Source organism: Lipotes vexillifer, unplaced genomic scaffold (assembly GCF_000442215.2).
Source record: "Lipotes vexillifer unplaced genomic scaffold, Lipotes_vexillifer_v1.1 scaffold496, whole genome shotgun sequence".
Taxonomy (NCBI): Eukaryota; Metazoa; Chordata; class Mammalia; order Artiodactyla; family Lipotidae; genus Lipotes; species Lipotes vexillifer.
Genome location: NW_006786690.1, coordinates 4,665,434 through 4,676,800, shown reverse-complemented (window position 1 = coordinate 4,676,800; position 11,367 = coordinate 4,665,434). Strand labels below are relative to the sequence as shown.

The 11,367-nt window shown below is 45.5% G+C and overlaps 1 protein-coding gene across 2 annotated transcripts in view; it reads left to right on the top strand.

The window, feature by feature from the left end:
* Nucleotides 1-11,367, top strand: part of ZBTB40 (zinc finger and BTB domain containing 40) — a 41,400-nt gene that overhangs the window by 25,726 nt on the left and 4,307 nt on the right. For both annotated transcript variants that reach the window (XM_007459203.1, XM_007459204.1), the window contains 5 exons: nt 60-266; nt 6,078-6,242; nt 8,834-9,048; nt 10,269-10,431; nt 11,134-11,220. In XM_007459203.1, coding sequence (XP_007459265.1) covers nt 60-266; nt 6,078-6,242; nt 8,834-9,048; nt 10,269-10,431; nt 11,134-11,220 — 837 coding nt within the window. The remainder of the gene's footprint in view (nt 1-59; nt 267-6,077; nt 6,243-8,833; nt 9,049-10,268; nt 10,432-11,133; nt 11,221-11,367) is intronic.

The following is an 11,367-nucleotide window of genomic DNA, read 5'->3' as shown; positions in this document are numbered from 1 at the left end:
CCTGCTGAATTCATAACGTTGATCACTAGCATCTCTGGCCCCTGCTATGGCTTCCCTAGGCATGCAGTACCACAAACTGACAGAGCATTTTGACGAGAAGCCATTCTCCTGTGAGGAGTGTGGGGCAAAGTTTGCGGCCAATTCTACCCTGAAGAACCACCTTCGCCTTCACACTGGGGACCGTCCGTTCATGTGCAAGCACTGCCTCATGACCTTCACCCAGGCCTCTGCCCTGGCCTACCACACCAAGAAGAAGCACTCAGAAGGTAAGGCTTGGAGAATTTCTTCACTTTTCCTGCAAACTTTAACACTGTGAGCTGCCTAAAAACCCATTTGGGATTAGGCGTGATATATATCTCAAAGAGATCAGAAACAGAAACAGACGTGGACTCTCTAGGTGCACAGTTGCTGGGAAATACATATGTGCAAAGACATGTAAAATGCTTTGGTGAGAGTTTCTGAAGAGAAGCTGGTTAACATAATATTATGACTTTCTAGTTATAGAATTTACAGAAAGCCAGGAATTCTTTGGGCTTTGAGGTGGAGTTCAAGCATAAGAAAACCCTTGGTTGAGCATCTGCTGTGGATCGGGCAATGGCAGACACTAAGTGACTTACCTGGAATACCTGGGATCACAGAGCTGACGGTCCAGCGTGTCTCTAGTATAGAGACAGTTACCGTGCAGGGTCAGGGTCATCCATCAGAGGTGTGATATGGAATAATACCATTACAGGGAGATACGGAAGAATGAAGTAGCGGTTTCTAGTCCAGTTGCGGGGCTGGGGGGCGGTGGTGTGTTGTCAGGGAAGGCTCCTCGGAGGATTCTGTACATCATTTGGAGCATTTATGTGTGAGTACAAATGCCACCATCATCTCGCCTGGATTGTTGTTGTAGTCTCCTAACTGGTCTCCTCCTCTCACCCTTTCTCTGGACAGTGTTCTCAGTACACAGGCCCAAGTGATCCTTCTAAAGCTAAACCACGTTAGGTCACTTCTCTGCTCAAAACCCTGCAAAAGCTTTTCACCTCATTCAGTGTAAAATCTGAAGGGTAGCCTGCCAGGCCCCGTATGATCAAGTCCCCGATACCTCTCCAACCTTATCTCTTACTGCTCTCCCCCTCACTCGCCGTGTTCTACCCGTTGCAGCTTCCTTGCAAGGCCTCTGACCTGCAGGCCTCTGATCTCTGACCTCTGCTTGGAATGCTTTCCCTTCAGACACCTCGAGGCTTCACTTCCTCACTGCCTTCAAGTCTTTACACACACCTCACGTTCTCCTTTAGGCCTTTCCTGACCACCCTGTATAAAGTCTCAGTGCCCCAGCCCCAGTTCCCCTACATTATTTTTCTCCCTCTCACTTATCATAGGATATGTCATCTACATATTAATTTATTTTGTTTATAGTTAGTCTCCCCCTGTTAGAATACAAGCTCCATGAGGGTAAAGCTCTTAGTCTTTTTTTTTCCTTCCCTCTGTTGTATCTGTGGAACTTAGAATAGTACTTAGCAATAGGAGGTCCTCAATAAACATTTACTGAGTGAATGAATTTCTTGAGCATTATTCCAGGCACTAGGGATAGTGTAACTATACACAAGCCCGCGGAGCTAACATTCCAGTGGGTAAAACAGACCATATATAAATGTGTAATATAAATTCAGATAGTAGTCACTGCAATGAGGAAAAATAAAGCAGAATAAGCAGCAGGGGTGGGGATTGGGAACTATTTGTTAATATTTGTATCATCAGAGAGAGCAGAGGAGATTTGAATAGAAACCTGAACACAATGAGAGACAGAACCAATGGAAGATCTAGGAGAAGAACATCAAGAGTGCAGAGCACCCCCTCTCCAGGTGGGAACAAATGAGACTTACCTGTTTGAGGGACCGAAGAAAAGTAGAAGGGGCTAAAGCACAGTAAGTGAGGGAAAAGTGTTGAGAGATAAGGTCAGAGAGGTCACCAAAGGGCAGAACTTGGGACTTCCCTGGTGACGCAGTGGTTAAGAATCCGCCTGCCAATGCAGGGGACACGGCTTCGAGCCCTGGTCCAGGAAGATCCCACACGCCGCGGGGCAACTAAGCCCGTGGGCCACAACTACTGAGCTTGCGCTCTAGAGCCCGCAAGTCACAACTACTGAGCCCACGTGCCACAACTACTGAAGCCCATGGCCTAGAGCCCATGCTCTGCAACAAGAGAAGTCATCTGCAACAAGAGACGCCACCGCAATTAGAAGCCCGTGCACCACAATGAAGAGTAGCCCCCGCTCGCCGCAACTAGAGGAAGCCCGCGCTCAGCAACAAAGACCCAAAAATAAATAAAAATATATAAATTTATTTAAAAAAAAAGAAACCAAAAGGCCAGATCTTATAGGATCTTCTAAGCCAAGGTAAGGACTTTGGTTTTTATGTGAGGTGTGTTTGTTTCTATTGCTGCTGTAAAGAAATTACCAGGAGCAGTGGCTTAAAACAGTGCAAACGTATTGTCTTATCACTTTGGAGGTTAAAAATCCAGAATGGGTCTTACGAAGCTGTGTTGGAGGAGTTGTAAAAAAATGTTCAAGTTTTGAGATATGTTGTTGAAAGTGGAAGTGACAGGACTGATAATGGATTAGATGTGGGATATGAGGGAAAGAGAGGAATTAAGGGTGTCTTTGGGGGTTTTGGCATGGGCAGCCAGGTAAATGATGCTGCCATTTACTGAAACGGGGGAAACTGGAGTGTGTGTGTATTTATAGGTGGGTGGGTTGCAGGGGTGGTGGCGGTGGACTCAGGAACTCTGTTTTGGCATGATGGTAAATTTGAGCTACTCTTGGACCTCCAGCTGGACAACTAGGCTGATAGGCAGTGGATATAAGTCTGAAGTTCTAGGGACAGCTGGGAGATAGAGATGTAAATGTGGGAGCTAGAGAGAATGTGGGAGCTAGCAATGTACAGGTAGAATGTAAGGCTCTGAGATAAGATCATCTAGAAAGTGGAGACAGAGAAGAAGGCCAAAGGCTGAGTCCTGGGCCTCTCAATAATTTCAACTCTTGATTCAAGAAACCCTATTTTTCTTTTTCCCCTGCTGTACTGCTACTTTATTTATTTATTTTTTACATCTTGATTAGAGTATAATTGCTTTACAATATTGTGTTAGTTTCTGCTGTATAACAACGCGAATCAGCTCTACGTATACATATATCCCCATATCCCCTCCCTCTTGCGTCTCCCTGCCTCCCACCCTCCCTTTCCCACCCCTCTGGGTGGTCACAGAGCACCGAGATGATCTCCCTGTGCTATGTGGCTGCTTCCCACTAGCTAGCTATTTTACATCTGGTAGGGTATATATGTCCATTGCCACTCTGTCACTTCGTCCCAGCTTTCCCTCCCAGCCCCCTGGTGTCCTCAAGTCCATTTTCTACGTCTGTGTCTTTATTCCTGTCCTGCCCCTAGGTTCATCAGAACCGTTTTTTTTTAGATTCCACATATATGTGTTACCATATGGTATTTGTTTTCTCCTTCTGACTTACTTCATTCACTCTGTATGACAGACTCTAGGTCCATCCACCTCACTACAAATAACTCAATTTTGTTTCTTTTTATGGCTCAGTAATATTCCATTGTATATATGTGCCACATCTTCTTTATCCATTCGTCTGTTGATGGACACTTAGGTTGCTTCCATATCCTGGCTATTGTAAATAGTGCTGCAATGAACACTGTGGGACATGACTCTTTTTGAACTATGGTTTTCTCAGGGTATATGCCCAATAGTGGGATTGCTGGGTCATATGGTAGTTCTGTTTTTAGTTTTTGAAGGAACCTCCATACTGTCCTCCACAGTGGCTGTATCAATTTACATTCCCACCAACAGTGCAAGAGGGTTTCCTTTTCTCCACACCCTCTCCAGCATTTATTGTTTGTAGATGTTTTGATGATGGCCATTCTGACTGGTGTGAGGTGATAACCTTGTTGCGGTTTTGATTTGCACTTCTTTAATGATTAGTGATGTTGAGCATCCTTGCATGTGTTCGTTGGCAATCTGTATATCTTCTTTGGAGAAATGTCTATTTAGGTCTTCTGCCAGTGTTTGGAGTGGGTTGTTTATTTTTTTGATACTGAGCTGCATGAGCTGCTTGTGTATTTGGGAGATTAATCCTTTGTCAGTTGCTTCGTTTGCAAATATTTTCTCCCATTCTGAGGGTTGTCTTTTTGTCTTGTTTGTGGTTTCCTTTGCTGTGCAAAAGCTTTTAAGTTTCATTAGGTCCCATTTGTTTATTTTTGTTTTTATTTCCATTATGCTAGAAGGTGGGTCAAAAAGGATCTTGCTGTGATTTATGTCATAGAGTGTTTGGCCTATGTTTTCCTCTAAGAGTTTTATAGGGTCTGGCCTTACATTTAGGTCTTTAATCCATTTTGAGTTTATTTTTGTTTATGATGTTAGGGAGTGTTCTAATTTCATTCTTTTATTTGTAGCTGTCCAGTTTTCCCAGCACCACTTACTGAAGAGGCTGTCTTTTCTCCTTTGTATATTCTTGCCTCCTTTATCAAAGATAAGGTGACCATATGTGCGTGGGTTTATCTCTGGGCTTTCTGTCCTGTTCCATTGATCTATATTTCTGTTTCTGTGCCAGTACCATACTGTCTTGATTACTGTAGGTTTGTAGTATAATCAGAAGTCAGGGAGCCTGATTCCTCCAGCTCCGTTTTTCTTTCTCAGGGTTACTTTGGCTATTCGGGGTCTTTTGTGTTTCCATACAAATTGTAAAATTTTTTGTTCTAGTTCTGTGAAAAATGCCATTGGTAGTTTGATAGGGATTGCACTGAATCTGTAGATTGCTTTGGGTAGTATAGTCATTTTCACAATGTTGATCCTTCTATCCAAGAACATGGTATATCTCTCCATCTGTTTGTATCATCTTTGATTTCTTTCATCAGTGTCTTATAGTTTTCTGCATACAGATCTTTTGTCTCCTTAGGTAGGTTTATTCCTCGGTATTTTATTCTCTTTGTTGCAATGGTAAATGGGAGTGTTTCCTTAATTTCTCTTTCAGATTTTTCGTTGTTAGTGCATAGGAATGCAAGAGAATTCTGTGCGTTAATTTTGTATCCTTTGCCAAGTTCATTGATTAGCTCTAGTAATTTTCTGGTAGCATCTTCAGGATTCTCTATGTATCATATCATGTCATCTGCAAACAGTGACAGCTTTACTTCTTTTCCAATTTGGATTCCTTATTTCTTCTTCTTCTCTGATTGCCATGGTTAAAACTTTCAAAACTATGTTGAATAATAGTGGTGAGAGTGGGCACCCTTGTCTTGTTCTGATTTTAGAGGAAATGGTAAGAAACCCTTTTTCTCTTAACAAAATCTTATTCCAAAATGTAACATATAAAAAATGAAAATGAGGTGGATTGCCCTAGTTGAGGTCGGCCCTAGGATCTGGGCTGTCTGGACCCTCACCTTATTGATTTTCCCATTTCTCTATTAGCCTATAAGGGAGACTTGAAGGTACATTTGGTCTAGCATTTTTTTTTTACAAATGCCGATTTTCCAGACTTGCTCTTTACCGGTATTTTCTAATACTCTCTGGCAGTCTGGTCATTGTATTTTCGTTAGTGCATGAGAAAATAGAGAAGCCAAGAGAATCTTTATAGCGAGTCGCTGGCAGAAAGCTGTCATTCTTTTCTGAATCCATGTCTGTCATTTTTATGTGCAGTTGCATTTCTGCCCTGTATGTTTTTCAAGGGATCCAGGCTCACGTCTTTCTGGGCTCAAGGATATATCTGTTTCCTGGGAATGGAATGAGCTTTTACATACTTGTAGTGGCCAGATTAACAGATGGCTAGTCTTGTGTCATGAGAACTCTGTCCTTATCCCTCAGGGTAGGGAGACACTGATACCCTCTCTGTGTGATCAACTGTGTTTGTGAGGTACCATCTGATAGGATGGCTCAGACCTCTCACCCAGTGTATTACAAATTGCCTCGTGTTTTACTGTCATCTCCCAGATTATATTTCCCTGCTGTGTGCCTTAGAATGTGATTTTGTTTTTATGAATGCCCTAAATGTTTAGTGCTGCCTCTAATAAACTCATGTATATTTCCAGGAAAAATGTATGCATGCCAGTACTGTGATGCTGTGTTTGCCCAGTCCATTGAGCTGTCCCGCCACGTGAGGACCCACACCGGGGACAAGCCATATGTCTGCAGAGATTGTGGCAAGGGCTTCCGGCAAGCCAATGGCCTCTCCATCCACCTGCACACCTTTCACAGTATGTACTGAGATTGTGGATATTAGGCACTCAGCACCAGGCCTGGCGCTGGGAAGGCACTCAGCAGTCATAACAGAAGTCATCACTCCACCAGAGCTGGGCCCCATTCAGTGCCTTCCCCTCTCCTATTCTCCTGCAAAAGCCAGGGTCCCTCATTCCTATTTCAAGAAGAATCCCATTTTAACGTGTCATTGTGTGATTCTCTGTCTAGGCTGTTTCCTTGTCTTCCGTTTTAGCCCACCTGGCTCTTTTTGGCTGACAGAGGCCCATTATGTTTGCAGGAAAGAGTCTCTATAACAGACAGGCTCGCAGAGCACCAGAATATTTCCATTTGTCCGCTGAGCTTCGTTTTCCTACTCCCACTCTCATCTTATGGCCATAACCTGCCTTTCCCCATAGGAGCAGCCTGGACACTTTCTGAGTTAACGTGTACCACTGTGAGTGGTCCCTAGTCATGTTCCCTTAAAAGCCTTCTGCCCAGCATTCTCTTCCAAATGCCTTGTATTTACCCAGTTAGTAGGGTCTGCCCCCATCTTTGTCCCCTTCTACTAGGACTGATACAGACAAAAACACACTTCCATTCAACACACACAGGGGAGGAAGAGGAGATTTTGTGATTCCTCATCACATCATCAGGAAATCGCCAAGGAGGCGTCCGCTGGTCACGTCACATCATCTTCAGCTGCTCTTGTTGTAGCAGTCATGTGATCAGCACAGCCCAGCAGGGTGGTTAAGAGCTTGGGCTCTGAAATCACACGGGCCTGGGCTTCAATCTTGACTACACTGCCATTTACTTCTTTGAGGCCTTAGACAAATTTCTCTACCTTTTTAAGCCTCTTATGCCCTTTCTGTAAGGTAGAGAAAATAGTAACACTACCACATTGGGCTTTTGTGAGAATAAAAGAGATATCACACATAAAGCATGAAGCTCCATGCCTGCCACATAGATAATGCTCAATAAATGCCAGAGAGTATTGGTGACAAGAGCAGCCTTCTCCAGTGCCATCTGTCACCATAAGAGCCTGCCTTTTTTTTTCATGCCATGCACCTTGCATACCCTTCTTCCCTTTTCCCCTCCCTACCTCTGTTCCCCACACACCAGTTTCTAGCTGTTGGCAAATACAGTATCTCACAAACATGTGCTTTCTGTCAACACATTCAAGCCTGTTGTCAGCCAGCCAACAAGGCACTTCGCCAGAGCTTGTATGTGCCCAGCATGTGGCTGGGCACTGGGCAATACAGGAAAACATAAAGTGCTGCCCCCCCCCACTCCCCCCAAGGAGTTTACAAGGTTGTCCAGCGAATCCAGTTGCAGTAGACTTCTAGGTGAGTGGGATTTGGCTTGGATCCAGTGCCACAACTTTGAAGTCCTCTCAATCTCTTTAAATGACATTCCGCTTTAGTCTCCTTTTCCCAGTAACATCATATGAAGTCAGGAAAGGGGAAGACATTATCAATTTTCAGAATAGAGAAGACCCGAAAAACTTTGCCATGACTTGGAGCGGATCACCCAAAGCAGGCCCAGCATCCAGGCCCCTCTCTCATTGACTGTTCCTTGCCTGTTTCATAGGATCACATCATTGCTTACGGAGAATTCCTTCAGAGTATCTTAAAAGATAGTGTGAAACTGAGATCTCAAGAGCTCACGTCCACAGGGATACTAGTTAATGATGCCGAGTGCTGCTGCGTGTCACAATCCCTGAATTAGCCTGGATCAGCACACACATAAGATTGGCTGATGGGCTGGGCCTTTCTGTGGGCAAAGGATTTTATTATTCAGACGTTTTACTTTCTGTTACCCTCAGAAAAAGACTGAACTTTCCTGCCACAGGGATGGCAAATGTATTCTTCATCAGTGCTAGTTCTTATTTTTGAGGTCCCACTGAGGAGTTGCCTTGTCCAATTCAGCATGCAGCTCAGAGCATGACCTTGGGAGTGAAAGCTGGGATTGTTACCCAGCTCAGCAATATCATACATGTGCCATTGGGCACTCTCTAAACCTTGCTTTTCCTAATCTATAAAATAGGACTGGTAGTAGAACCTACACGTAGGGTTATTGGAAGTTTTAAGTGATTTAATATATGTAGGCACTTAAAACACGCATGTCATATAGCACTTAATAAACATTACTTATGAAAATGTTTTTGTTGTTGAATCTAAAGTGGGGATCAAGGAAGCATTCATCCTCTGCATTGTACTACTGACAAAAAAGGAAATAGTGATGCTTTGGGGAGTATGTGGGAAATCTCTATAGAGAATTAGAAAACCCCAAAACACCCACTGCAGGCAGGGGAAGAGCAAAGGTGATACTCCCTGGAAAGTAGTAAGATGGAATTTAACTTGTAAGATGTAAGATGAGGAATTGAGGTAAACTCATGCTCAGAGGTGGTTAATTCAGAAGCCTCAGAGGAACCCCACCTCCCAGGATGAAAGTAGGAGGTAGTTAGGTGATGGATGCAGTGATTTCTGGTCCTTCGAGTCTGTCACCCTGCATGACCTCTAAACAGTCTTGCTTCTGGAGCTGCACACAGAAAACCACTTGTCACTGATGGTTGCCTGTGGTGTCTCCCTCCCTCCCCTCATGGAACCAGACATAGAAGATCCATATGACTGCAAGAAATGCAGGATGAGCTTCCCCACTCTGCAGGATCACCGAAAGCACATCCACGAGGTGCACTCCAAGGAGTACCACCCCTGCCCCACGTGTGGGAAGATCTTCAGCGCCCCTTCGATGCTGGAGCGGCACATGGTGACCCACGTCGGAGGGAAGCCCTTCAGCTGTGGGATCTGCAACAAGGCCTACCAGGTGAGCTCAGCTTCTGCGGGCACCATTCCCGGGCCCTCATCCACTCTCCCTTTGGTCTCCCTTGGCCCCCGTGTTTGTGGCTTGCAGAACACCTCTTGTCTCCAGGATATGACCATTTGGCCGGTTCTCATGAAGAATGCAGCTGATAGGTTATTCAGATCCTCTCTGGTGACCTGGTCAGAGTGGGGTCAGTGGGGGAGCTTTAATTGGAGCCAAGAGTTCTTGCACTTCTCTTAGATTTCAGCCTTGTCCTGAACTGAATCCTGCATTTTCCCTGGACATTTACATTCTTTAGAACCTGTTGATCCCATGTGTTGAGGGATGTGAGAATGACACTGGGGTGTGTAACACTACCTGGAATTATCTTGTTTAGCACAATTATTGGTGTTTTGTGGGGGTTTTTTTAACTCCTGGGGAAGAGCTCTGCTTTTTTACCTTAGAGTTTGCTATGTAATTGAAGGGAAACCCCATACAGATCTGAAAAGAAACCACTTCTTTGAGAAACTCTAAGACCACAGAGAAAAGAATGGCCCTCGCTGGCATCTATAGCATTTGGGTACAGAGAGAGAAACCCAGCAGCTAATTTCAGCTCAAGAGAAATTGAGAGCTAACTTTGTTCCAAGCCTTGTGCTGTGACGTTAGGGTTACAGAGCTGGGTAAAACCTGGGCTTGGTCTCTAGGAAACCATGGAATTGTACGGAGAGTGTCGTAGTGCTGCTCTGGAACCCGGGAAGAAGGAGGCACTGGCTTATGGAGTAGGGACAGCACCTGCCCCTCTCCAGCAGGTTTCCCTGCTGCACCCTGGGCCTCTGACAGGCAGCAAGACAGCTCGGTGGTGAAGCACAGATTCTCCATTCAGAAGGCCAGGGTGTGAATCCTGGTCCTCCTGTTTACTGGTCATGTGACCTTGGGCAAGTCACTTCACCCCTCTGTGCCTCAGCTTCCACGTCACTGGAAAGAGCCTAAACCTCCCTCCTAAGCTTGTGAGGAATGGGTTTCTGAAGGCCCCGGCCCTGCCCTGTGGTGACCTCAGTGAATACACAGGTGCCTTGTTCCCATGAGCACCAGCGTCCCCTCGCATGTCAGCACTCACTGTGGTGGGTAAGAGTGTGACTCCAGGTCCATAAGCTTCCCTGGGAGCACTTTTCTTTCATGAGGCTTTGTGAACTCTCCAGCTTGCTAGAACATCCAAGACCTAACATTTGCCACATTCCTTTTAGCAATTGTCTGGTTTGTGGTATCACAATCGGACCCACCACCCTGACGTGTTTGCTGCTCAGAACCATCGATCTTCCAAATTCTCGTCACTCCAGTGCAGCTCCTGTGACAAAACCTTTCCCAACACCATCGAACACAAGAAGCACATCAAAGCAGAGCACGCAGGTGAATTGGGGTGCACTGGACTGGGAGTGGGGGCTGAGGAGTGGAAGGGGCTTGGTGACGTAGCATCCTGGGTTCCAGCCCTAAATCCCGACTTCTAGTGCTAGAGTGTGGTGTGCTGCAGTGACACCCTCTTCCTCCCCAGCACACCGGCAGGTGCCACGTCAGTCCATCAGTAACACTAGCTTGAGTAGCAGTAGTTCTTGCAACTGGAGACCTAGAGCATTGTGACTCCTGCCAGCCTCGGTGGTGATTGGTCGTGGCACATGGGAAGGGTGGCACACAGGCCAGGGTGGGAATCCTAACTCTAGCTGTGTGACCTTGGCAAGTGACCTCTTTCTGAACCTGTTTCCTTTTCTTCAGAAAGTCAATTATTCATACCTGTGTTACAGATAAATTGGGGGATAATCACAACAGCTCGCAGTTATGAAGTGTTTCCTGAGTGCACTTCACTATGCTCAGCACCCATGTGTGTTTTCTCCTTTAATTCTCACAACAACCCTCTTTGCATCCGGGCACTTGGATCCAGATCTGGCACTCTTTACCACAGATTGCAGTAATGTAGCGTAGGGGTCAGGTTCCTGGCACTTCGCAGACGCTCGCTAAGTGTGAGCCGTCACCCCGCCCCCAGCCCTGTTACTCCCCAGGCTCAGAGAATCTTCCTTTTGTTCTTTCCCACCACTTCTTTCCTCGTGTGCTTCTCAGATATGAAGTTCCATGAATGTGGCCAGTGTAAGGAGCTCTTCCCCACGCCAGCTTTGCTGCAGGTTCACATCAAGTGCCAGCATTCAGGTCAGTGCCCCTCCCAAGATGCTCCTGAGCTACACTGCCCAGCGATGAGTCTCATCTCCACCATCTACAGCTGCGCAACCCAGGCTAAGTAACAACTAACTTGTGCCTCAGAGGCACCATTTTTTTTTTTTTTTTTTTTTTTTTTTT